The 26,678-nt window shown below is 50.0% G+C and overlaps 1 protein-coding gene across 1 annotated transcript; it reads left to right on the top strand.

Moving 5' to 3' along the window:
• The first annotated feature begins 357 nt into the window (after positions 1-357).
• LOC140411769 (uncharacterized) lies at positions 358-16,081 on the top strand. Its single transcript, XM_072500752.1, has 4 exons — positions 358-545; positions 2,069-2,198; positions 11,285-11,459; positions 13,916-16,081. The coding sequence occupies exons 1-4, from the start codon at positions 414-416 to the stop codon at positions 14,136-14,138; spliced, it is 660 nt and encodes a 219-aa protein (XP_072356853.1). The 5' UTR covers positions 358-413; the 3' UTR covers positions 14,139-16,081.
• The last annotated feature ends 10,597 nt before the right edge of the window (positions 16,082-26,678 follow it).

Raw genomic sequence — 26,678 nt, 5'->3', positions numbered from 1 at the left:
ATGTCCAATTCACCAACAGCACGTCTTTCGGGACTTGTGGGAGGAAACCGGAGCACCCGGAGGAAACCCACGCAGACACGGGGAGAATGTGCAGACTCCACACAGACAGTGACCCAAGCCGGGAATCGAACCAGGGACACTGGAGCAGTGAAGCAACAGTGCTAACCACTGTGATACCGTGCTGCCCATGGTTTCTAAATTCCAGGCTGTGATCAAAACACCCAAAAACATTTCCATAGTTAATCAGCTGGGGCGTTTCTTCAACATCTGATGTTCCCGTAGCTGAACTTTATTCAAAATCGTCCCCTTAAAACTGTATAAAAATCCCAGAGCTCTCTGCTCAAACTGCAGATCGAGCTGAAGGTGCTGAGGGTCATTCAGTGAATTCACCAGTGACCTGTACCGACACCAAGATGCTGCGAATCTTCTTAACCGTGTCTGTCCTGTTCTGGAACCAACTCGCTGCACTCGACGTAGCAGAAGAGGTGATCGGTTTCTGTAATGAAAATGACTGCCAGAAACCCGCAGAAACCATTGAGGACAAGGTAAGTATAATTAGAACAAGAATAATCTTTATTATTGTCATAAGTAGGCTTACATTAACACTGCAATGATGTTACTGTGAAAAGCCCCTAGTCGCCACATTCCGGCGCCTGTTTGGGTCACAGAGGGAGAATTCAGAATGTCCGATTCACCTAACAGCATGTCTTTCGGGACTTGTGGGAGGAAACCGGAGTACCCGGTCACCCAGGCCGGGAATTGAACCCAGGACCCTGGAGCAGTGAAGCAACAGTGCTAACCACTGTGATACCGTGCTGCCCTTCAGAGTTCGCTGCATTCTGTAATGTTCGTACCAGTGGAAATTATTTAATGCCTGTGTTTTTCGGTCGAGTCCCCTTTACTCTCTTTACTGTCAAACATCTGTCTGACTCAGGCAGGGAGGGTTGTCAATGCTGAGTGTGTGAACTGGAATAAACAGTGAAATATCTGCCCCGGGCGGTTCACACATCCCGGGACCCGGCACTCACACAGTTAATGATTTCTAAATTCAAGGCTGGGATCAGGAAAGTATTCTGAGGAGCAGAATCTATCTGTACTTTAGACACGGATTAATCAGGAATAGTCAGCGTGGAAGGTCTTTCTTGACAAATATGAAAATCGCTTATTGTCACAAGTAGGCTTCAAATGAAGTTACTGTGAAAAGCCCCTAGTCGCCACATTCCGGCGCCTGTTCGGGGAGGCTGTTACGGGAATTGAACCGTGCTGCTGGCCTGCCTTGGTCTGCTTTCAAAGCCCGCTATTTAGCCCTGTGCTAAGGAGGTCTCCCTATCACAGGGGCCTCTGTGGGGGGGTCTCCCTCTCACAGGGGTCTCTGTGTGGGGTTCTCCCTATCACAGGGGTCTCTGTGGGGGTCTCCCTATCACAGGGGTCTCTGTGGGGGGGTCTCCCTCTCACAGGGGTCTCTGTGTGGGGTTCTCCCTATCACAGGGGTCTCTGTGGGGGTCTCCCTATCACAGGGGTCTCTGTGTGGGGTTCTCCCTATCACAGGGGTCTCTGTGAAGGTCTCCCTATCACAGGGATCTCTGAGGGGGGTCTCCCTCTCACAGGGGTCTCTGTGTGGGGTTCTCCCTATCACAGGGGTCTTTGTGGGGGGGTCTCCCTATCACAGGGGTCTCTGTGAGGGGGTCTCCCTATCACAGGGGTCTCTGTGGGGGGTCTCCCTCACACAGGGGTCTCTGTGAGGGGGGTCTCCCTATCACAGGGGTCTCTGTGTGGGGTTCGCCCTATCACAGGGGTCTCTGTGGGGCGGGTCTCCCTATCACAGGGGTCTCTGTGGGGCGGGTCTCCCTATCACTGGGGTCTCTGTGGGGGGGGGGTCGCCCTATCACTGGGGTCTCCGTGGGGTGGGTCTCCCTATCACTGGGGTATCTGTGTGGGGGTCTCCCTATCACAGGACATGAATACTGCTCCCACACCTGGGAACCGAGGACAGTCCCCTCAACACTGATGTGTTTTGGTGCGAGTTCAGTTGTGTCACATGGTGATGGATTTTATTTTCTTGTTTTAGAATTATCTTGAGGCACAATTCAAAAAACGCCTGAGGGTTCAAACTGAAGTTGATGCCGTGGATATTAAAAGTGCGCTGGCGATCGGTCTGGACAAACTATTCAGTTATGCACGTTGTGGGAATGTTGCAGGTATGTCAGATGTTCCTTCAAAGTAACAACAGATTCTAAAACAGCCACTCACTCTTTAACCTGTCACGTTTGAAACTTTCTGTACAGACTGACACACTGAGCAAAGAATTGTCAATCCCAGAGCGTTCCGCGGTCACATGTGACCAGTGGGTTGAGGCGCTATTTGGGCTACTTACACACATAGAAACAAACCGGGAAAATAGAAGCAGGAGGAGGCCATTCGGCCCTTCGAGACTGCCCCGCCATTCATTCTGATCATGGCTGATCATCAAGTTCAATACCCTGATCCCACCTTCCCCCATCTCCCTCGATCCCTTTCGTCCCAAGATCAAATCTAATTCCTTCTTCAAATTCCACAGATTCCCCGCTCTCTGGGGAGAGGGTGAGACCCTCTCTTGTCGGAGATGGTCATTGCCGGGCACTTGTGTGGCGCGAATGTAACATCTTTGGAAAACCCTCTCCAAATCCAACTATGGGGAGGCCGGAAGTCACGGGAATGAACTGGAAACAAATGCAAGGCTAAAATTCAACAGAGAAATGTTTAACGAATGGGGAAAGTGAAGAGAGGGTCCGTGCAATTAAATGGATCAGTCCAATAGAGCAATGAGACCGACCTCACTCACAGCTCTGTTAAACCAGGGACCCCATTCTCCCAATTCTCTTAGTGCCGGCTGGATGCGGTGAATCTGGTGGGAGCCAGACCGTCGAATACCCGCTGGTGTAAAATTCCGTTACAAGTCTCCCAATGGCGGGTTAATGGTGATGAAGGCTGGCGTGAACAGGGGGCTCTCGGTTCACCCGATATTTGAGGTGAATGCAACACTGCCACAGTGCTGCGCCGCTTCTGATGCATCGTTCACCACACTTCCTGCCCTCCGTCTCCATGCCCAGCTCGTCTTCATGGGCAGCACCGTGCTGCTGGACCCATGGACACGCCTGTGCCACCGTTTCCCGTTCAGTATTGTGCCAGGGCTGCGAGTACAGGAGTCTCCTTCTCCCCCTCCAGCAGCGACACACACCAGTGTCTATCTGGACAGCTCTGTGCTGTCTCCCACTTCCAGCAGTGACACACACCAGTGTCTATCTGGACAGCTCTGTGTTGTCTGTCCCTTCCAGCAGTGACACACACCAGTGTCTATCTGGACAGCTCTGTGCTGTCTGTCCCTTCCAGCAGTGACACACACCAGTGTCTATCTGGACAGCTCTGTGCTGTATGTCCCTTCCAGCAGTGACACACACCAGTGTCTATCTGGACAGCTCTGTGCTGTCTGTCCCTTCCAGCAGTGACACACACCAGTGTCTATCTGGACAGCTCTGTGCTGTCTGTCCCTTCCAGCAGTGACACACACCAGTGTCTATCTGGACAGCTCTGTGCTGTCTGTCCCTTCCAGCAGTGACACACACCAGTGTCTATCTGGACAGCTCTGTGCTGTCTGTCCCTTCCAGCAGTGACACACACCAGTGTCTATCTGGACAGCTCTGTGCTGTCTCCCACTTCCAGCAGTGACACACACCAGTGTCTATCTGGACAGCTCTGGCTGTCTGTCCCTTCCAGCAGTGACACACACCAGTGTCTATCTGGACAGCTCTGTGCTGTCTGTCCCTTCCAGCAGTGACACACACCAGTGTCTATCTGGACAGCTCTGTGCTATATGTCCCTTCCAGCAGTGACACACACCTGTGTCTATCTGGACAGCTCTGTGCTGTCTGTCACTTCCAGCAGTGACACACACCAGTGTCTATCTGGACAGCTCTGTGCTGTCTCCCCCTTCCAGCAGTGACACACACCAGTGTCTATCTGGACAGCTCTGTGCTGTCTGTCCCTTCCAGCAGTGACACACACCAGTGTCTATCTGGACAGCTCTGTGCTGTCTGTCCCTTCCAGCAGTGACACACACCAGTGTCTATCAGGACAGCTCTGTGCTGTCTGTCCCTTCCAGCAGTGAAACACACCAGTGTCTATCTGGACAGCTCTGTGCTGTCTGTCCCTTCCAGCAGTGACACACACCAGTGTCTATCTGGACAGCTCTGTGCTGTCTGTCCCTTCCAGCAGCGACACACACCAGTGTCTATCTGGACAGCTCTGTGCTGTCTCCCACTTCCAGCAGTGACACACACCAGTGTCCATCTGGACAGCTCTGTGCTGTCTCCCCCTTCCAGTAGTGACACACACCAGTGTCTATCTGGACAGCTCTGTGCTGTCTGTCCCTTCCAGCAGTTACACACACCAGTATCTATCTGGACAGCTCTGTGCTATATGTCCCTTCCAGCAGTGACACACACCAGTGTCTATCTGGACAGCTCTGTGCTGTCTGTCCCTTCCAGCAGTGACAAACACCAGTGTCTATCAGGACAGCTCTGTGCTGTCTGTCCCTTACAGCAGTGACACACACCAGTGTCTATCTGGACAGCTCTGTGCTGCCTGTCCCTTCCAGCAGTGACACACACCAGTGTCTATCTGGACAGCTCTGTGCTGCGTGTCCCATCCAGCAGCGACACACACCAGTGTCTATCTGGACAGCTCTGTGCTGTCTGTCCCTTTCAGCAGTGACACACACCAGTGTCTATCTGGACAGCTCTGTGCTGTCTGTCCCTTCCAGCAGTGACACACACCAGTGTCTATCTGGACAGCTCTGTGCTGTATGTCCCTTCCAGCAGTGACACACACCAGTGTCTATCAGGACAGCTCTGTGCTGTCTGTCCCTTCCAGCAGTGACACACACCAGTGTCTATCTGGACAGCTCTGTGCTGTCTGTCCCTTCCAGCAGTGAAACACACCAGTGTCTATCTGGACAGCTCTGTGCTGTCTGTCCCTTCCAGCAGCGACACACACCAGTGTCTATCTGGACAGCTGTGTGCTGTCTGTCCCTTTCAGCAGTGACACACACCAGTGTCTATCTGGACAGCTCTGTGCTGTCTGTCCCTTCCAGCAGTGACACACACCAGTGTCTATCAGGACAGCTCTGTGCTGTCTGTCCCTTCCAGCAGTGACACACACCAGTGTCTATCTGGACAGCTCTGTGCTGTCTGTCCCTTCCAGCAGTGACACACACCAGTGTCTATCTGGACAGCTCTGTGCTGTATGTCCCTTCCAGCAGTGACACACACCAGTGTCTATCTGGACAGCTCTGTGCTGTCTCCCACTTCCAGCAGTGACACACACCAGTGTCTATCTGGACAGCTCTGTGCTGTCTGTCCCTTCCAGCAGTGACACACACCAGTGTCTATCTGGACAGCTCTGTGCTGTCTGTCCCTTCCAGCAGTGACACACACCAGTGTCTATCTGGACAGCTCTGTGCTGTCTGTCCCTTCCAGCAGTGACACACACCAGTGTCTATCTGGTCAGCTCTGTGCTGTCTCCCCCATCCAGCAGTGACACACACCAGTGTCTATCTGGACAGCTCTGTGCTGTCTGTCCCTTCCAGCAGTGACACACACCAGTATCTATCTGGACAGCTCTGTGCTGTCTGTCCCTTCCAGCAGTGACACATACCAGTGTCTATCTGGACAGCTCTGTGCTGTCTGTCCCTTCCAGCAGTGACACATACCAGTGTCTATCTGGACAGCTCTGTGCTGTCTGTCCCTTCCAGCAGTGACACATACCAGTGTCTATCAGGACAGCTCTGTGCTGTCTGTCCCTTCCAGCAGTGACACACACCAGTGTCTATCTGGACAGCTCTGTGCTGTCTGTCCCTTCCAGCAGTGACACATACCAGTGTCTATCAGGACAGCTCTGTGCTGTCTGTCCCTTCCAGCAGTGACACACACCAGTGTCTATCTGGACAGCTCTGTGCTGTCTCCCACTTCCAGCAGTGACACACACCAGTGTCTATCTGGACAGCTCTGTGCTGTCTGTCCCTTCCAGCAGTGACTCACACCAGTGTCCATCTGGACAGCTCTGTGCTGTCTCCCCCTTCCAGTAGTGACACACACCAGTGTCTATCTGGACAGCTCTGTGCTGTCTGTCCCTTCCAGCAGTTACACACACCAGTATCTATCTGGACAGCTCTGTGCTATCTGTCCCTTCCAGCAGTGACACACACCAGTGTCTATCTGGACAGCTCTGTGCTGTCTGTCCCTTCCAGCAGTGACACACACCAGTGTCTATCAGGACAGCTCTGTGCTGTCTGTCCCTTCCAGCAGTGACACACACCAGTGTCTATCTGGACAGCTCTGTGCTGTCTGTCCCTTCCAGCAGTGACAAACACCAGTGTCTATCAGGACAGCTCTGTGCTGTCTGTCCCTTCCAGCAGTGACACACACCAGTGTCTATCTGGACAGCTCTGTGCTGCCTGTCCCATCCAGCAGCGACACACACCAGTGTCTATCTGGACAGCTCTGTGCTGTCTGTCCCTTCCAGCAGTGACACACACCAGTGTCTATCTGGACAGCTCTGTGCTGTATGTCCCTTCCAGCAGTGACACACACCAGTGTCTATCAGGACAGCTCTGTGCTGTCTGTCCCTTCCAGCAGTGACACACACCAGTGTCTATCTGGACAGCTCTGTGCTGTCTGTCCCTTCCAGCAATGACACACACCAGTGTCTATCTGGACAGCTCTGTGCTGTCTGTCCCTTCCAGCAGTGACACACACCAGTGTCTATCTGGACAGCTCTGTGCTGCCTGTCCCATCCAGCAGCGACACACACCAGTGTCTATCAGGACAGCTCTGTGCTGTCTGTCCCTTCCAGCAGTGATACACACCAGTGTCTATCTGGACAGCTCTGTGCTGTCTGTCCCTTCTAGCAGTGACACACACCAGTGTCTATCTGGACAGCTCTGTGCAGCCTGTCCCTTCCAGCAGTGACACACACCAGTGTCTATCTGGACAGCTCTGTGCTGTCTGTCCCTTCCAGCAGTGACACACACCAGTGTCTATCTGGACAGCTCTGTGCTGTCTGTCCCTTCCAGCAGTGACACACACCAGTGTCTATCAGGACAGCTCTGTGCTGTCTGTCCCTTCCAGCAGTGACACACCAGTGTCTATCTGGACAGCTCTGTGCTGTCTGTCCCTTCCAGCAGTGACACACACCAGTGTCTATCTGGACAGCTCTGTGCTGTCTGTCCCTTCCAGCAGTGACACATACCAGTGTCTATCTGGACAGCTCTGTGCTGTCTCCCCCATCCAGCAGCGACACACACCAGTGTCTATCTGGACAGCTCTGTGCTGTCCGTCCCTTCCAGCAGTGACACACACCAGTGTCTATCTGGACAGCTCTGTGCTGTATGTCCCTTCCAGCAGTGAAACACACCAGTGGCTATCTGGACAGCTGTGTGCTGTCTGTCCCTTTCAGCAGTGACACACACCAGTGTCTATCTGGACAGCTCTGTGCTGTCTGTCCCTTCCAGCAGTGACACACACCAGTGTCTATCTGGACAGCTCTGTGCTGTATGTCCCTTCCAGCAGTGACACACACCAGTGTCTATCAGGACAGCTCTGTGCTGTCTGTCCCTTCCAGCAGTGACACACACCAGTGTCTATCTGGACAGCTCTGTGCTGTCTGTCCCTTCCAGCAGTGACACACACCAGTGTCTATCTGGACAGCTCTGTGCTGTATGTCCCTTCCAGCAGTGACACACACCAGTGTCTATCTGGACAGCTCTGTGCTGTCTCCCACTTCCAGCAGTGACACACACCAGTGTCTATCTGGACAGCTCTGTGCTGTCTGTCCCTTCCAGCAGTGACACACACCAGTGTCTATCTGGCCAGCTCTGTGCTGTCTGTCCCTTCCAGCAGTGACACACACCAGTGTCTATCTGGACAGCTCTGTGCTGTCTGTCCCTTCCAGCAGTGACACACACCAGTGTCTATCTGGACAGCTCTGTGCTGTCTCCCACTTCCAGCAGTGACACACACCAGTGTCTATCTGGACAGCTCTGTGCTGTCTGTCCCTTCCAGCAGTGACACACACCAGTGTCTATCTGGACAGCTCTGTGCTGTCTGTCCCTTCCAGCAGTGACACACACCAGTGTCTATCTGGACAGCTCTGTGCTGTCTCCCACTTCCAGCAGTGACACACACCAGTGTCTATCTGGACAGCTCTGTGCTGTCTGTCCCTTCCAGCAGTGACACACACCAGTGTCTATCTGGACAGCTCTGTGCTGTCTGTCCCTTCCAGCAGTGACACACACCAGTGTCTATCTGGACAGCTCTGTGCTGTCTGTCCCTTCCAGCAGTGACACATACCAGTGTCTATCTGGACAGCTCTGTGCTGTCTGTCCCTTCCAGCAGTGACACATACCAGTGTCTATCTGGACAGCTCTGTGCTGTCTGTCCCTTCCAGCAGTGACACATACCAGTGTCTATCAGGACAGCTCTGTGCTGTCTGTCCCTTCCAGCAGTGACACACACCAGTGTCTATCTGGACAGCTCTGTGCTGTCTGTCCCTTCCAGCAGTGACACATACCAGTGTCTATCAGGACAGCTCTGTGCTGTCTGTCCCTTCCAGCAGTGACACACACCAGTGTCTATCTGGACAGCTCTGTGCTGTCTCCCACTTCCAGCAGTGACACACACCAGTGTCTATCTGGACAGCTCTGTGCTGTCTCCCCCTTCCAGCAGTGACACACACCAGTGTCTATCTGGACAGCTCTGTGCTGTCTGTCCCTTCCAGCAGTGACACATACCAGTGTCTATCAGGACAGCTCTGTGCTGTCTGTCCCTTCCAGCAGTGACACACACCAGTGTCTATCTGGACAGCTCTGTGCTGCCTGTCCCATCCAGCAGCGATACACACCAGTGTCTATCTGGACAGCTCTGTGCTGTATGTCCCTTCCAGCAGTGACACACACCAGTGTCTATCTGGACAGCTCTGTGCTGTCTCCCCCTTCCAGCAGCTACACACACCAGTGTCTATCTGGACTGCTCTGTGCTGTCTGTCCCCTCCAGCAGTGACACACACCAGTGTCTATCTGGACAGCTCTGTGCTGTATGTCCCTTCCAGCAGTGACAAACACCAGTGTCTATCAGGACAGCTCTGTGCTGTCTGTCCCTTCCAGCAGTGATACACACCAGTGTCTATCTGGACAGATCGGTGCTGTCTGTCCCTTCCAGCAGCGACACACACCAGTGTCTATCTGGACAGCTCTGTGCTGTCTGTCCCTTCCAGCAGCGACACACACCAGTGTCTGTCTGGACAGCTCTGTGCTGTCTGTCCCTTCCAGCAGTGACACTTACCAGTGTCTATCTGGACAGCTCTGTGCTGTCTCCCCCTTCCAGCAGCGACCCACACCAGTGTCTATCTGGACAGCTCTGTGCTGTCTGTCCCTTCCAGCAGTGACACACACCAGTGTCAATCTGGACAGCTCTGTGCTGTATGTCCCTTCCAGCAGTGACAAACACCAGTGTCTATCAGGACAGCTCTGTGCTGTCTGTCCCTTCCAGCAGTGACACACACCAGTGTCTATCTGGACAGCTCTGTGCTGTCTCCCCCTTCCAGCAGTGACACACACCAGTGTCTATCAGGACAGCTCTGTGCTGTCTGTCCCTTCCAGCAGTGACACACACCAGTGTCTATCTGGACAGCTCTGTGCTGTCTGTCCCTTCCAGCAGTGACACACACCAGTGTCTATCTGGACAGCTCTGTGCTGTCTGTCCCTTCCAGCAGTGACTCACACCAGTGTCTATCTGGACAGCTCTGTGCTGTCTGTCCCTTCCAGCAGTGACACACACCAGTGTCTATCTGGACAGCTCTGTGCTGTCTGTCCCTTACAGCAGTGACACACACCAGTGTCGATCTGGACAGCTCTGTGCTGTCTGTCCCTTCCAGCAGTGACACACACCAGTGTCTATCTGGACAGCTCTGTGCTGTCTGTCCCTTCCAGCAGTGACACACACCAGTGTCTATCTGGACAGCTCTGTGCTGTCTGTCCCTTCCAGCAGTGACACACACCAGTGTCGATCTGGACAGCTCTGTGCTGTCTGTCCCTTCCAGCAGTGACACACACCAGTGTCTATCTGGACAGCTCTGTGCTGTCTGTCCCTTCCAGCAGTGACACACACCAGTGTCTATCTGGACAGCTCTGTGCTGTCTGTCCCTTCCAGCAGTGACACACACCAGTGTCTATCTGGACAGCTCTGTGCTGTCTGTCCCTTCCAGCAGTGACACACACCAGTGTCTATCTGGACAGCTCTGTGCTGTCCAGAGAGTCCTGATGGCTTGACAAAGACGAGAGGGGCAATGTGGAAGGAGGGTTGTGCAACGGGTGTCGGGGGGGTGTAAGGGCTCGTGTTGGCAGGGGGATTGTGGGGGCGGTAGCGCTCGGGCGGCAGTGACGAGTTTGTGGGGGATAGGTCTCGGGAGGGGGGCAGCAGGGGGTAGATTGAGGAACAGACTGTCCCTCGAGGCTGTGAGACTTTCCCAGCTGGGTGTTAACGTGCTGCACAGTCTGGTGAAGGGAGGGGGCTGCACAGAGTGATATGAGTGAGCGGGACGGACATTTCAATATGGTGTCGGTGTGGTGATGTGCATCACTGTAAATACACAAGGGGTTAATGTAAACACACTGCAACTAAATAAACACTAGAGGGAGCACCAGAGACATCATGACACACAGACATTCAACCGATAGGTCAATAAGATAGGACACGTCCAATGAGCAGTCAAGACACCCAGAGGTGACACTACCACAAGGTACCCATATAAAAGGACACTCAGAGAGACAGGGGCAGATCAGGAAGCATCACACTCACCGCATGGCTGAGAGCAGACTGGTTAGTTAGACTGAGTTACTATAGCAAGATTAGCAGGAGAGTCAAACTCAAGTAGGAGAATTGTTAACCGTTCAATAAATGTGTTAAACCATCTCCAAGTCTGAACCTTCCTTTGTCAGAGCCGACATCAAGGAAGCAGCTTATGCTACATGAAGAAGCAGAACACAACAGTCGGCACTCACACTGCAAGTGGGACCATGCTGGTCACATGCTGCTCTCCATCCTGGCAACTTGGGCCTTTGCATATTCCCTTAAAGTGACATCACAACATTTTCCACATGTCACCAAAGTGACCCTGCCCCCTGACCTGTAACCTCTGACTATCTATCAGCTGATCACCCAGTTAAATGCTGTAACAGTGTCTCTGTCCACAGGTACTATTGTTCCTCTCTCTGCACCTTGGGGAGTTTTTGGATACTTGAAAAATGGCAAAATACAGCAGAGATTCCGGGTATTTCTTGAGATAGTTCCTCAAGTCACCAACCCGCCTCAACCAACAGATCCAACAGTTGAAATAGTAACAGCCCCTCCTGTTTGGTTCTATGGCAGGTGAGTTTAGTGACTGATATATTGTGATTGATGTTCCTTTCTGTCAGATCTTGTAGCAACATCAGCCCGGGGAGCAATTCTCCCATTTTGAGACTAAGTGCTGTGGTGTGGGCAGGAACGTGGGCAGGAATGCGGGCAAGAGCATGGGCAGGAACGTGGCAGGAATGTGGGCAGGAACTGGGGCAGGAACATGGGCAGGAACTGGGAGAGGAACATGGGCAGGAACTGGGGCAGGAACGTGGGCAGGAACTGGGGCAGGAACGTGGGCAGGAACTGGGGCAGGAATGGGGGCAGGAGCGTGGGCAGGAATGTGGGTATGAACTGGGGCAGGAACATGGGCAGGAACTGGGACAGCAACATTGGCAGGAACGAGGGCAGGAACGTGGGCAGGAACTGGGGCAGGAATGTGGGCAGGATCTGGGGCATGTACGTGGGCAGGAACTGGGGCAGGAGTGTGGGAATGCATGGGCAGTAATGTGGGCAGGAAATGGGGCAGGAACATGAGCAGGAACTGGGGCAGGAATGTGGGCAGGAACGTGGGCAGGAACTGGGACAGGAATGTGGGCACAAGCTTAATCCCAGAGCTGAAGGGGTTGCATTACGAGGAGAGGTTGAGTAGACTGGGACTGTACTCGTTGGAATTTAGAAGGATGAGGGGGGATCTTATAGAAATATATAAAATTATGAAGAGAATAGATAGGATAGATGCGGGCAGGTTGTTTCCACTGGCGGGTGAAAGCAGAACTAGGGGGCATTGCCTCAAAATAAGGGGAAGTAGATTTAGGACTGAGTTTAGGAGGAACTTCTTCACCCAAAGGGTTGTGAATCTATGGAATTCCTTGCCCAGTGAAGCAGTAGAGGCTCCTTCATTAAATGTTTTTAAGATAAAGATAGACAGTTTTTTGAAGAATAAAGGGATTAAGGGTTATGGTGTACGGGCCGGAGAGTGGAGCTGAGTCCACAAAAGATCAGCCATGATCTCATTGAATGGTGGAGCAGGCTCGAGGGGCCACATGGCCTACTCCTGCTCCTAGTTCTTATGTTCTTATGAATGTGGGCAGGAATGTGGGCAGGAATGTGGGCAGGACCGTGGGCAGGAACGAGGGCAGGAATGTGGGCAGGAATGTGGGCAGGAATGTGGGTAGGAACATTGGCAGGAAATGAAATGAAATAAAATGAAAATCGCTTATTGTCACAAGTATTCTTCATGAAGTTACTGTGAAAAGCCCCTAGTCGCCACATTATGGCGCCTGTTCGGGGAGGTTGTAACGGGAATTGAACTGTGCTGCTGGCCTGCCTTCGTCTGCGTACAAAGCCAGCGATTTAGCCCTGTGCTAAACAGGGGGCTGGAATGTGGGCAGGAACGAGGGCAGGAACGTGGGCAGGAACGTGGGCAGGAACATGGGCAGGAACATGGGCAGGAGCGTGGGCAGGAACGTGGGCAGGAACGTGGGCAGGAGCGTGAGCAGGAGCGTGCGCAGGAGCGTGGGTAGGAATGTGGGCAGGAACGTGGGCAGGAGCGTGGGCAGGAACGTGGGCAGGAACGTGGGCAGGAGCGTGAGCAGGAACGTGGGCAGGATCTGGGGCAGGAATGTGGGCAGGAAAATGGGCAGGAATGTGGGCAGGAATGTGGGCAGGAACGTGGGCAGGAGCGTGGGCAGGAGCGTGGGCAGGAACGTGGGCAGGAACATGGCCGCTTGCCGGAAAACACTCCGAATCTTCCCACCCATCATTAATTATTCCCCTGGGTGTTTTCCACTGTTTTCAGCAGTGGGTCAGGCCTGGATGGTGTGTAGTCCGCCCTCCTGCCCGGGTGTCATATTGAAAAGATGTCCAACAACACTGAGCCATGTTGACAAAAGAAGGTGGACCTCCTGAAAATGCAGATCGATTTCCAGCAACATTGGTCACCCAGAAACAGGCCAGCAGAAGGACCCCCTCCAGAACACATGATACGGAAGATCCATGGTCCCAATCTCCCCCAACCCACTGCTGTAGTGCTCCAGGGTCCAGGGTTGTGGGCGCTCTCCATCCTCAACTCTGTGGGCAGCGCCAGGCATCCTGACTTTGGCACACTACATTGTGATGAATGTTTCTCACACTGGCGTTTTTCCCGCCGGAATGGCAGAGAATCTATCCTGGGCGGGCACCCCGAGGTCCCTCTGCTACTGCACTCTCTTTAGAACTGAGCCATTAAGTCTGGATAGACTCTCTCCATCCTCTCTGTAAAATGCATCACCTCACATTTCTCTGTGTTAAACTCTATCTGCCACTTGTCTGCCCATTTGGCCAGCTTCTCGATGGTCTTACTCCAGCTGTGGACTAACTGACTGGTGCAGGCGACTCAATGGGCTGAATGGTCAACTCCTGTCCCTGTTGTCCTGGCAACCGACTTTCCAAACAGGTTTTGTCAGGAGGGTAAAAATTAAATTCCTCTGTTCTTAATTCTGTTGCAGGGCTTTTGACACGAAAGTTGATGAACAGCAAATGGAAGAGCACCTGTTTCAAATAATGAAGGACCTGGAACAGGACAACCAATCCTTCGATAGCACATATTTCATCATGGATATTTTTACCATAGACGGGCTAATGGGAATGGGTTTTGAAAAGACGGGAGAATCAAGGTTTTCTGGGAGGTTCTGTTGCCTTTCTGAACATGAAACAGTGAGATATGCTTAACTCTATTCTAAAACTGTTTAACTTTCCATTGGGTTTAATCTGGAATACTGAGCATAGTTTTAATCTCCTTACCTCAAGACGGTTATATTTACCTTTGAGGGAACGCAATGTCTGTTCATCAGACAGGTTACGTATATGTGTCAATATTGGCATTTTGGACAATTCCACCAATGTCCATCTCAAAATCCCTGTGACCCTGTTTAGAAATATTGCCCTCTACTGGCAGTTAGTAATTATGACTCCCACACACACACTGCAGCATTTATTCTAGATTCAAAATTATTCAGCGACATTAATATCAACAGTGAACATTTCTTCCTCATTTCCATACACTGTCCCATTGATTATTTAGCTCAATGATTCTAAACAATGTTCTTTTCTCGATGTCCAGTTTCTCCCCACATTGTCCGGTCATCTTGGTTCTCACCTGGGGCTGGGCCGTTTTGTCTGCTCAAAATTAAATAAAAACAGAGACTCGTCAATCCACCCCACCATTCAGGAAGATCATGGCTGATCATCGACCTTAACTCCACCTTCCCACACTGTCCCTCGAGTGTGTAATCTGTCTCATAAACAGGGAATGCACTCCCACAAAACTCGGTTCATCCACCCTTAACTAAGGAGCCCAAACATCACCACATCATATTCTACCTGCCATGTTCTTAACCACTCACTTAACCAACCAAATGTGGAGCAAACACGTGATCGTCCACCCACACGTGAACCGTACATGTGACTCCAGCCCTGATATATTTGACTGTCTCTGAGTCCCGCCTGCTCTATTTCCCGTTAATATTATTTATAATTAAGTCTCCCTTCAACGTCTGAAATTCATTGCTGAACACGTCTCCACACTGCACAGATACAGGGCAAAACTCAATTGTACCGGGTGGTGGGCCCTCTATTGGGGAACGGGGATTCATCACTGCACTAATTTGCTTTTTCTGTAATCTTGCTTTCAATGAATTGTGAGACTGAGACTGAGATGGTCCTAGTGACAGATATAGTTCCAGAATTTTCTATCTTCACACAGCCATGGAGTATATTCATATTTATCCATCATACTGCCCAGAATGTTTCAAGTTGATGTGAAAAGAGTTGGGATTTGTGACAGAGCACAGAGTATTGAAGCTGTTAAATGTGAAATCATGGAGTGATCAGATGTGGGACTGTTCCTGGGCTCTCTCAGTCGGAGTTAGTTCCAGATGGAATTATTTATTTACGAGGGAATGTTTAAACTGTAAAGAGACAGTGTGTTCACCATTTGTAAAATAATGAGATTTTCATCACATCATCGGGAAGATTTTCCTTCAATGTTTGAATAGTTCTGTGTCCTGTGCTCTGAAATATAATGGGAATGGACCATATAACAGACTGTGTGGAATAGACACTGGACACTGTAGGAAGAACACGTCACTCACTGGAGAAACCTGCTAATGGAAACCACACCCTGTGTGGGCAGTAAAATATTCCCTTTTCCTGCCAGTCCTGAGAATCAAACACTGGACATTGTGGTGGGGATGATTAAAAAGGTTGTTTCTCAACCCGGTTTGGTCTGACTCAGATCAGTCCAAGTTCAGGAAACAGATGGGCCCAGGTCAGGAAAGTGAAAGTGGGAGTTTTGTGACCCAGGTGTGAAGCAGCTTAAAACTGGTCCTTAAACCGGAGAAAGAATCCCAGTTTAAAATTAGAATCCAGAGACTGAAGATGGAATAAAGTTTCCATTCAGATCTCCTCAAACCCACACTGGGAGCTGACTTTGGGAATATCGACAGACTGAATCTGTGACTGAGAAAATGATCGATTCAGATCTGACTCCCGTTAACAGGTGACCCATTCACAGGTTTGTCTGGTGCAGTAAATAATCCATCGTCTTCGAGTCTTTGTTTGTCTTTTGTTTTTCAAACTGCTGGGAATGGATTCTCACTGTGAAATAAAGAGGGTGATGCATTTACACATTTGGTCTCGTGTTAGATTCTTCCTCACAAATAAATCTGGGTCACTGATCACATCACTACTTTCAAATCAGATAAACTCTCCACATTTCAATGAAATGATTCTGTGAAGATGTTGAGATGTAAAGTTAAAGAATGAGAAAGAATGAAGAGACGGAGAGTAATTTATTGGGAGATGTGACACTTGGAGAGCGAGCTCCATATTGGTCAGGTGACAGCTCACACCGCGTGCAGTCCGACACTTCAATCTGTCACACTCCACTCTGAGCAGTCTTTCTAACTCTGTCAATGGGATATCACTGGAGAGATAGAGGCTAACACTCAACAATTCATGGATCAATCATCGACCTGGTGTTGGGAATTTCTTCCCTGTTTGGAAAATCTTCCCAATCTGGGTGGGGCGGGGAGGAATTTAATTTGGGATCTGGTTCATAGAATTCCGACATAGAAACAGACAGAGATCCAGGAGGAGGCCATTCGGCCCTTCGAGCCTGCTCCGCTAATCATTGTGATCATGGCTGATCATCAAGTTCAATACCCTGATCCCGCCTTCCCCCATATCCCTCGAGCCCTTTCGCCCCGAGAGCAAATCTAATTCCTTCCTCAAATTACACAACGTTTTGGCCTCAACTACTTTCTGTGGGAGTGAATTCCACAGATTCACCGCTCTCTGGGTGAAGAAATGTCTCCTCACCTCAGTCCTAAAAGGTTTACCCCTTATCCTCAAACTATGACCCCTAGTTCTGGACTCCCCCACCATCGGGAACGTTCTTTCTGAATCTACCCAGTCTAATCCTGTTAGAATTTTGTACGTTTCTATGAGACCCCCTCATTCTCTAAACTCAAATGAATATAATCCTAACCGACTCAGTCTCTCCTCATATGACAGTCCCGCCATCCCAGGAATCAGCCTGGTTAACCTTCACTGCTCTCCCTCCATAGCAAGAACATCCTTCCTCAGATCAGGGCACCAAAACTGGGCACAATACTCCAGGTGTGGCCTCACCAATGCCTGATACAATTGCAGTAAAACATCTCTATTCCTAGACTCCAATCCTCTCGCTATGAAGGCCAACATACCATTTGCCTTCTTTACTGCCTGCTGTACCTGCGCGCTTACTTTCAGCGACTGATGCACGAAGACAGCAAGGTCTCGCTGAGTGTCCGCCTCTCTCAATTTACACCCATTCAAATAATAATCTGCCTTCCTATTTTTGCTCCCGAAGCGGATAGTCTCACATTTGTCCACATTATACTGCATCGGCCGTGCATGTGGCCACTCACTCAGCCTGTCCAAATCCCGCTGAAGTATCTCTGTATCCTCCTCACAGCTCACTCTCCCCCCCTGTAACTAATTATCAGCTGTAAATGTTGAGATAAAACATTTCTTTCTCTTGTCCAAATCATTAATATACAATGTGAACAGTTGGGGTCTGAGCACAGATCCCTGCGATACCCCACTAGTCACTGCCTGACAATCAGAAAAAGACCCATTCGTTCCAACTTTTTGCTTCCTGTCTGCTGACCAGCTTTCCATCCATCTCAAGGCACTACCCATAATCCCATGGGCGTTAACTATACATAGTAATCTGCTTTGTGAAATGTTGTAGAAAGTCTTCTGAAAATCTAAATAAACCACATCCACCAGTTCTCCCTGGTCAACCCTTCTCATTACGTCCTCAAAGAATTCTGGTAGATTTGTCAAGCCTGATTTCCCTTTTGTAAATCCATGCTGACTTTGTCTGATTACACCTCTGCTTTCCAAATGCTGTGCTATCAAATCCTTGATAATGGTCTCCAGCAACTTCGCTACTATAATGATAATAATAATAATCTTTATTGTCACAAGTAGGCTTACATTAACACTGCAATGATATTACTGTGAAAAGCCCCTAGTCACCACACTCCAGCGCTATTCAAAACGGGAGGTAGAGAGAAAACAGGGAAGTATAGACCAGTGTGATTCAGATTTCTGGACCATTGGGATCTCTTCTGGGGTAGGTGTGACCTACAAGAAGGACGGGTTACATCTAAACTCAGGAGGCACCAATATCCTGGCTGGGAGGTTTGCTAGTGTCACTCGGGAGGATTTAAACTAATATTCACCTGAGGAAGGAGCAGTGCTCCGAAAGCTAGTGATTTGAAACAAACCTGTTGGACTTTAACCTTGTGCTGTAAGACTTCTCACTGTGCTCACCCCAGTCCAACGGCGGTATCTCCACATCATTTAAACTATTATGGGGGGCGGGAACCAGAGCGTGAGCTTAGAAGGTGTCATAACTGAAGGGGAAATAGAGAACAAAAATAATAGAACATCACCCTCAGGCAGAGCAGAAAAGGTGACGAGTGTGAGACGGGAGGTGGTCAATGCAGGACTGAGGGTGTTGGACCTAAATGCGCGCAGTATACGGAACATGGTAAATGAGCTTGTTGCACATATTGAAATTGGCCGGTACGATGTTGTGGGCATCACAGAGACGTGGCTGCAAGGGGATCAGGGCTGGGATCTAAATATCCAAGATATGTGTCCTATCGAAAGGACAGGCAGATGGGCAAAGGGAGCGGGGTTGCATTGTTAGTAAGGAATGAAGTTAAATCGATAGCAAGGAGCGATATAGGATCAGAAGGCATAGAATCTCTGTGGGTAGAGTTGGGGAATCGCAAAGGTAAAAAGACCCTGATGGGAGTTATGTACAGGCCCCCGAGCAGTAGTCAGGATGTGGGGCAGAAAATAAATCAAGAGATAGAGAAAGCATGTAAAAAAGGCAATATTACAATAATCATGGGGGACTTCAATATGCAGGCGGACTGGGAAAATCAGGTTGGTGGTGGATCCCAAGAAAAGGAATTTGTGGAATGTTTAAGAGATGGGTTTTTTGAGCAGCTTGTGACAGAGACCACTAGGGAACAGGCAATTCTGGATTTGGTGATGTGTAGTGAGGCAGACTTGATTCGGGAACTTAAGGTGAAGGAACTCTTAGGGAGCAGTGACCACAATATGATAGAATTTACCCTGAAGTTTGAGAGGGAGAAGCTGCAATCAGATGTAACGGGATGACAATTAAATAAGGGTAACTACAAAGACATGAGGGAGGAGCTGGCCAGAGTTGATTGGAAAAGGAGCCTAGCAGGGAAGACAGTGGAACAGCAATGGCAGGAGTTTTTGGGGGTTATGGGGGAGGCACAACAGAAATTCATCCCAAGGAGGAGGAAACATGCTCAGGGGAGGACAAGGCTTCCATGGTTGACGAGGGAAGTCAAGGACAGCATAAAAGCTAAAGAAAAAGCAGACAAAGTGGCAAGTATTAGGGGAAGCCAGAGGATTGGGAATCATTTAAAAGCGAGCAGAGGACAACTAAAAATGCAATAAGAGGAAAGAAGATGAAATATGAGTGCAAGTTAGCTAGTAATATAAAAGAAGAGAGGAAGAGTTTCTTTCAATATATAAAAGGTAAGAGTGAAGCAAAAATAGACATTGGACCATTGAAAACGTGGCTGGAGAAGTGATAATAGGAAACAAAAAAATGGCAGAGGAACTGAATAGTTACTTTGCATCAGTCTTCACGGTGGAAGACACCAGTGGGATGCCAGAGCTCCAGAACCAGGGGGCAGAGGTGAGTGCAGTGACCATTACTAAGGAGTAGGTTCTGGGGAAACTGAAAGGTCTGAAGGTGGATAAGTCAGCTGGCCCGGATGGACTACACCCCAGGGTTCTAAACGAGATAGCTGAGGAGATTGTGGAGCAGGAAGGGTCCCAGAGGACTGGAAAGTGGTTAATGTAACACCGTTTTTAAGAAGGGAGGGAGGCAGAAGATGGGAAATTATAGGTCGGTTAGCCTGACTTTGGCCATTGGTAAGATTTTAGAGTCTGTTATGAAAGATGAGATTGCGGAGTACTTGGAAGTGCATGGTAAAATAGGACTGAGTCAGCACGGCTTCGTCAAGGGAAGGTCATGTCTGACAAATCTGTTAGAGTTCTTTGAGGAGGTAACAAGGAAGTTAGACAAAGGAGAACCAGTGGACATGATTTATTTAGATTTCCAGAAGGCCTTTGACAAGGTGCTACATAGGAGACTGTTAAATACGTTAAGAGCCCGTGGTGTTCAGGGTGAGATCCTAGCATGGACAGAGGATTGGCTGACTGGCAGAAGGCAGAGAGTGGGGATAAAGGGGTCTTTTTCAGGATGGCAGCCGGTGACTAGTGGTGTACCTCAGGGGGTCTGTGCTGGGACCACAACTTTTCACAATATACATTAATGATCTGGAAGAAGGAACTGAAGGCTCTGTTGCTAAGTTTGCAGATGATGCAAAGATCTGTAGAGGGACAGGTAGTATTGAGGAAGCAGGCGGGCTGCAGAAGGACTTGGACAGGCTCGGAGAGCGGGCAGTGAAGTGGCAGATGAAATACAATGTGGAAAAGTGTGAGGTTAAGCACTTTGGAAGGGGGAATTTTGGCAGTCTATTTTCTAAATGGAGAAATGCTTCGGAAATCAGAAGCACAAAGGGACTTGGGAGTCCTTGTTCACAATTCTCTTAAGGTTAACGTGCAGGTTCAGTCGGCAGGTAGGAAGGCAAATGCAATGTTAGCATTCCTGTCAATAGGGCTAGAATACAAGACCAGGGATGTACTTCTGAGGCTATATAAGGCTCTGGTCAGACCCCATTTGGAGTATTGTGAGCAGTTTTGGACCCCGTATCTAAGGAAGGATGTGCTGACCTTGGAAAGGGTCCAGAGGAGATTCACAAGAATGACCCCTGGAATGTAGAACTTGTCGTATGAGGAACGGTTGAGGACTCTGGGTCTGTACTCGTTGGAGTTTAGAAGGATGAGGAGGGATGATTACACAGAGGGTAGTGGGTGCCTGGAACTCGCTGCCGGAGGAGGTGGTGGAAGCAGGGACAATAGTGACATTTAAGGGGCATCTTGACAAATACATGAATAGGATGGGAATAGAGGGATACGGACCCAGGAAGTGTAGAAAATTTTAGTTTAGACGGGCAGCATGGTTGGCACAGGCTTGGAGGGCCGAAGGGCCTGTTCCTGTGCTGTACTTTTCTTTGTTCTTTGTTCTTATTGAAACTTACAGGATACTGCGAGGCCTGGATAGAGTGGACATGGAGAGGATGTTTCCACTTGTCAGAAAAACTAGAACCAGAGGACACCATCTCAGACTAAAGGGACGATCCTTTAAAACAGAGATGAGGAGGAATTTCTTCAGCCAGAGGGTGGTGAATCTGTGGAACGCTTTGCCGCAGAAGGCTGTGGAGGCCAAATCACTGAGTGTCTTTAAGACAGAGATAGATAGGTTCTTGATCAATAAGGGGATCAGCGGATTGGGGGAGAAGGCAGGAGAATGGGGATGAGAAAATATCAGCCATGATAGAATGGCAGAGCAGTCTCGATGGGCCGAGTGGCCTAATTCTGCTCCGATGTCTTATGGTCTTATGGTGAGCCTGACGCCGGGCAGCACGGTAGCACAGTGGTTAGCACAGTTGTTTCACAGCGCCAGGGTCCCAGGTTCGATTCCCGACTTGGGTCACTGTCTGTGTGGAGTCTGCACAGGTGGACAGTGAGAGCCTTTTTCCTCGGATGGTGATGTCTAGCACGAGGGGACATTGCTTCAAATTGAGGGGAGATAGATATAGGACAGATGTCAGAGGTAGGTTGTTTACTCCGAGAGTAGTAAGGGCGTGGAATGTCCTGCCTGCAACAGTAGTGGACTCGCCAACATTAAGATAATTTAAATGGTCATTGGATAGACATATGGACGATAAGGGAATAGTGTAGATGGGCTTTAGAGTGGTTTCACAGGTCGGCGCAACATCGAGGGCCGAAGGGCCCGTACTGCGCTGTAATGTTCTATGTTCTATGTTCTCCTCGTGTCTGCGTGGGTTTCCTCCGGGTGCTCCGGTTTCCTCCCACAAGTCCCGAAAGACATGCTGTTAGGTGAATTGGACATTCAGAATTCTCCCTCTGTGACCCGAACAGGCGCCGGAATGTGGCGACGAGGGGATTTTCACAGTAACCTCATTGCAGTGTTAGTGTAAGCCAGCTTGTGACAATAATAAAGATGATTATTAATAATTATATTTATTATCTGATACAGACCCTTGATTTCAATGCCGATTGCTTTCCTTATTCACCTTGCTGCCTTTCTCCCTAGTCCTTGATTTCCCCTGCTCTGAATCCTTCCAGAGGTTCCCAATACCCTGGCATATTAGCTTAAACCCTCCCCAACCGCTCCAGCAAGTACCCCCCACAAGGACATCAGTCCCAGTCCTGCCCAGGTGTCACCCGTCCAGTTTGTACAGGTCCCACCTCCCCCAGAACCAGTCCCAATGCCCCAGGAATCTGAACCCCTCCCCCTGACACCATCTCTCCAGCCACAGATTTATCCGATATATCCTGCTATTTCGACTCTGACTAGCACGTGGTACTGGGAGTAATCCTGAGATCACTGCCTTTGAGGTCCGATTTCTCAACTTGCTTCCTAACTCCCTACATTCTGCTTTGAAGCTCACATTCCAGGCCCTCATCCCTGTTTGTACCTATGACGTTGGTACCGATGTGCACCACGGCCACTGACTGTTCCCCCTCCCCCTCCAGAATGTCCTGTACCCGCTCCGAGACACCCTTGCTCCCAGCACCAAGGAGGCAACACACTCTGCTGGATTCCCGTTTGCTGCCACAGAAATGGCGATCTGTTCCCCCATCTACAAGTCAGAAGGAGGCCATTCGGCCCACCGAGTCTGCACCGACCCTCTGACAGAGCACCCTATCTGGCTCGTCCCAGGCCCGGCAAACATGTAACCGCACCTAACCTTCGGACAATAAGGGGCAATTTAGCACGGCCAATACAACTAACCTGCACATCTTTGGACTGTGGGAGGAAACCGGAGCACCCGGAGGAAACCCACGCAGTCACAGGGAGAACGTGCAGACTCCACACAGACAGTGACCCAATGTCGGAACTGAACTGAAAGCCACTGTGCTGTCCCGGGTCCCTGGTGCTGTGAGGCAGCAGTGCTAACCACTGTGTCACCGTGCTGTCCCGGGTCCCTGGTGCTGTGAGGCAGCAGTGCTAACCACTGTGTCACCGTGCTGTCCCGGGTCCCTGGTGCTGTGAGGCAGCAGTGCTAACCACTGTGTCACCGTGCTGTCCCGGGTCCCTGGTGCTGTGAGGCAGCAGTGCTAACCACTGTGTCACCGTGCTGACCCGGGTCCCTGGTGCTGTGAGACAGCAGTGCTAACCACTGTGTTACCGTGCTGACCCGGTTCCCTGGTGCTGTGAGGCAGCAGTGCTAACTACTGTGTCACCGTGCTGATCCAGGTCCCTGGTGCTATGAGGCAGCAGTGCTAACCACTGTGTCACCGTGCTGACCCGGGTCCCTGGTGCTGTGAGGCAGCAGTGCTAACCACTGTGTCACCGTGCCGACCCGGGTCACTGGTGCTGTGAGGCAGCAGTGCTAACCACTGTGTCACCGTGCTGACCCAGGTCCCTGGCTCTGTCAGTCAGGAGTGCTAACCACTGTGTCACCGTGCTGCCCCGGATCCCTGGTGCTGTGAGGCAGCAGTGCTAACCACTGTGTCACCGTGCTGACCCGGGTCCCTTGTGCTGTGAGGCAGCAGTGCTAACCACTGTGTCACCGTGCTGACCCGGGTCCCTTGTGCTGTGAGGCAGCAGTGCTAACCACTGTGTCACCGTGCTGCCCCGGATCCCTGGTGCTGTGAGGCAGCAGTGCTAACCACTGTGTCACCGTGCTGACCCGGGTCCCTTGTGCTGTGAGGCAGCAGTGCTAACCACTGTGTCACCGTGCTGACCCGGGTCCCTGGTGCTATGAGGCAGCAGTGCTAACCACTGTGTCACCGTGCTGACCCGGGTCCCTTGTGCTGTGAGGCAGCAGTGCTAACCACTGTGTCACCGTGCTGACCCGGGTCCCTGGTGCTGTGAGGCAGCAGTGCTAACCACTGTGTCACCGTGCTGACCCGGGTCTCATTCTCCTTTCCTCACACCTTCTAATTTCCACTCAGGGGGGTGGGGAACTCCTTCGCTCCACACTTTACATTGCAGGGGGTGACAGGAAGAGGGTGAACTGAGGGGGTAATGTCGCTGAGCGGGATTGCTGCCAGTTGCCTCTCCATGGTGTGAAAGCTGCTTCTACCTGCAGGAAACTGGGAGACCAGCGTTCCAGGGGCAGGTCCTGGCTGAAGTCAGACCTGCTGCCCATCGAAAGGACGCTTCCCCAAACACACAACATTTAAATCACATGTAGCAAAACGTTTCAGAAAATATTTTGTGAGCTATCGATGACAGAGATAAAAGGTTTAATTGAGAACTCATTGAGAGTAATTAACTGAATCATATTAACCATGAGAGTGAGGAAAGCCGAATAGCTGGGAACATTTAGCAAATTGCTCGAGAATCACTGGAGACTGAAGGAGCAGTGACGTCAGCTGGCTGAAAGGCCCCATTGTGTGAAAGAACCGGCCGGTCAGTTTCTGTGGAAACAGCCAGTCGAGAGAGATACTTTCTCAGCAAACAATATGTTCTCCAATAATGTTGGGATGTGTTTGTGGATAAGTTGGAAAATTGGCAGGCGATGGAATGGAAAATTCACACCAACTGACTAAATACATATCTCTCTCTCAAAATTGACAGACAGACACTTTGGTCGAATTGAGTGGATTATAAATTAGGTAAAACCAATCAGAGATGAAAAGAAGGTGAGACTTTAAGATCATAATCTCCTTAAAAATCACTTGTCGGGATGGAATAATCCATTCCGGGATCAGTCTATCTCTTTCTGAAACCTATTTCTTTGCTGCTTGCTTTTGCTCAATCGCCAATTTTCTTTTGTTTAAATCAATCCCTCATTTTGTACTGTGTATGATGATTTGAAGAATTACCACGATTTGTATTTTAAACTCAACCACTGTATTCGCTAAAGACAATTAACCTGACCTCAGTCTGTATTGGAACCAAAGTTTACCAGTGGACACTAAAGCTGACAATAAAGTTCAACAAAACTTTGCCAAAAATCAGTTTGAATCTCTATTATTTGGGAACTAAGAAGGGATAACGCATATCTGGAGTTCCGAATAGACACAGAGATCCATCCGTGGTCCCACTGATATTGCAGCAAGATAACACAGTGACATCCCTCCAAACCTCTCTCAGTCCGACAGCTCAATTAGATATACAATCGCAACCACATCCTCAAAACATTCTAATCTTCCAGATCCTGGGATTTGAGATGGGGCCAACTGTGTAACCAATATAGAGGCAGGTGTCCTGCTCTGTGATGTTCCTCCCCTGGGAGACAGACATAGAATTCCAGGATTAAGTCCCAAGATCGGATGTGGGGACTCTGGTAATTGAATTTTCATAGTAACATCACCCAAATGATTGGAGTCTTCCCTCATTCAGAAACTGATGATGTTTGATGCTTCTTTCTCTTGTTATGATGTGACAGGTAGTAAGTGCCAGGCTACCCAAATCCCAAAGGGAAACTTGAACAAGTTATCACAACAATTTTTAATTTGTATTTACTGAGAAGGTGTCTGAAGTCAGAGGACGCATTTCAAACCACTTGCCACTATTTTGAAAACTAAATTTGAACATTTATTTTAAAGAAAAGAAAAAACATGAAAGACACAAAATAATAGATGAGCTTGTGGCCCAGATTGTGACTGACAGGTATGATGTGGTTGGCATCACAGAGACGTGGTTGCAGGGGGTTCAGGACTGGCATTTAAACATGCAGGGATTCACAACCTATCGAAAAGACAGAGAGGTGGGCAGAAGGGGCGGGGTTGCCTTGTTAATTAGGAATGAAATTAAATCAATAGCACTAAACGACATAGGGTCAGATGATGTGGAGTCTGTGTGGGTAGAGTTGAGGAACCACAAAGGCAAAAAAACCATAATGGGAGTTATGTACAGGCCTCCTAACAGTGGTCAGGATCAGGGGCACAAAATGCACCACGAAATAGAAAGTGCATGTCAGAAAGGCAAGGTCACAGTGATCATGGGGGACTTCAGTATGCAGGTGGACTGGGTAAATAATGCTGCCAGTGGACCCAAGGAAAGGGAATTCATTGAATGTTTACAAGAGGGCTTTTTGGAACAGCTTGTGATGGAGCCCACGAGGGGACAGGCCATTCTGGACTTAGTGTTATGTAATGAGCCAGACTTGATTAAAGATCTTAAAGTAAGGGAACACTTAGGAGGCAGTGATCATATTATGGTCGAATTCAATCTCCAATTTGGAAGAAAGAAGGTCGAATCAGATGTAAAGGTGTTCCAGTTAAATAAAGGTAACTACAGGGGCATGAGGGAGGAACTGACGGAAATCGACTGGGAGCAGACCCTAGTGGGAAAGACAGTAGAACAGCAATGGCAGGAGTTTCTGGGAGTAATTGAGGACATAGTACAGAGGTTCATCCCAAAGAAAAGAAAGGTTATCAGAGGGGGGGATTAGGCAGCCATGGCTGACAAAGGAAGTTAGGGAATGCATCAAAGCAAAAGAGAAAGCCTATAATGTGGCAGAGTAGTGGGAAGTCAGAAGATTGGGAAGGCTACAA

This window comes from Scyliorhinus torazame, chromosome 4 (genome assembly GCF_047496885.1).
Source record: "Scyliorhinus torazame isolate Kashiwa2021f chromosome 4, sScyTor2.1, whole genome shotgun sequence".
Classification (NCBI taxonomy): domain Eukaryota; kingdom Metazoa; phylum Chordata; class Chondrichthyes; order Carcharhiniformes; family Scyliorhinidae; genus Scyliorhinus; species Scyliorhinus torazame.
Note: the sequence above shows the minus strand (reverse complement) of the source record. Positions and strands in the feature narration are given on the sequence as shown.

Excerpts from the sequence above, each read along its gene's own strand:
- LOC140411769 (XM_072500752.1), top strand. The coding sequence starts at position 414 with ATGCTGCGAATCTTCTTAACCGTGTCTGTCCTGTTCTGGAACCAACTC. Across the intron at positions 546-2,068 it reads CAGAAACCATTGAGGACAAG|AATTATCTTGAGGCACAATT; the intron begins GTAAGTATAATT and ends TTCTTGTTTTAG. Across the intron at positions 2,199-11,284 it reads ACGTTGTGGGAATGTTGCAG|GTACTATTGTTCCTCTCTCT; the intron begins GTATGTCAGATG and ends CTCTGTCCACAG.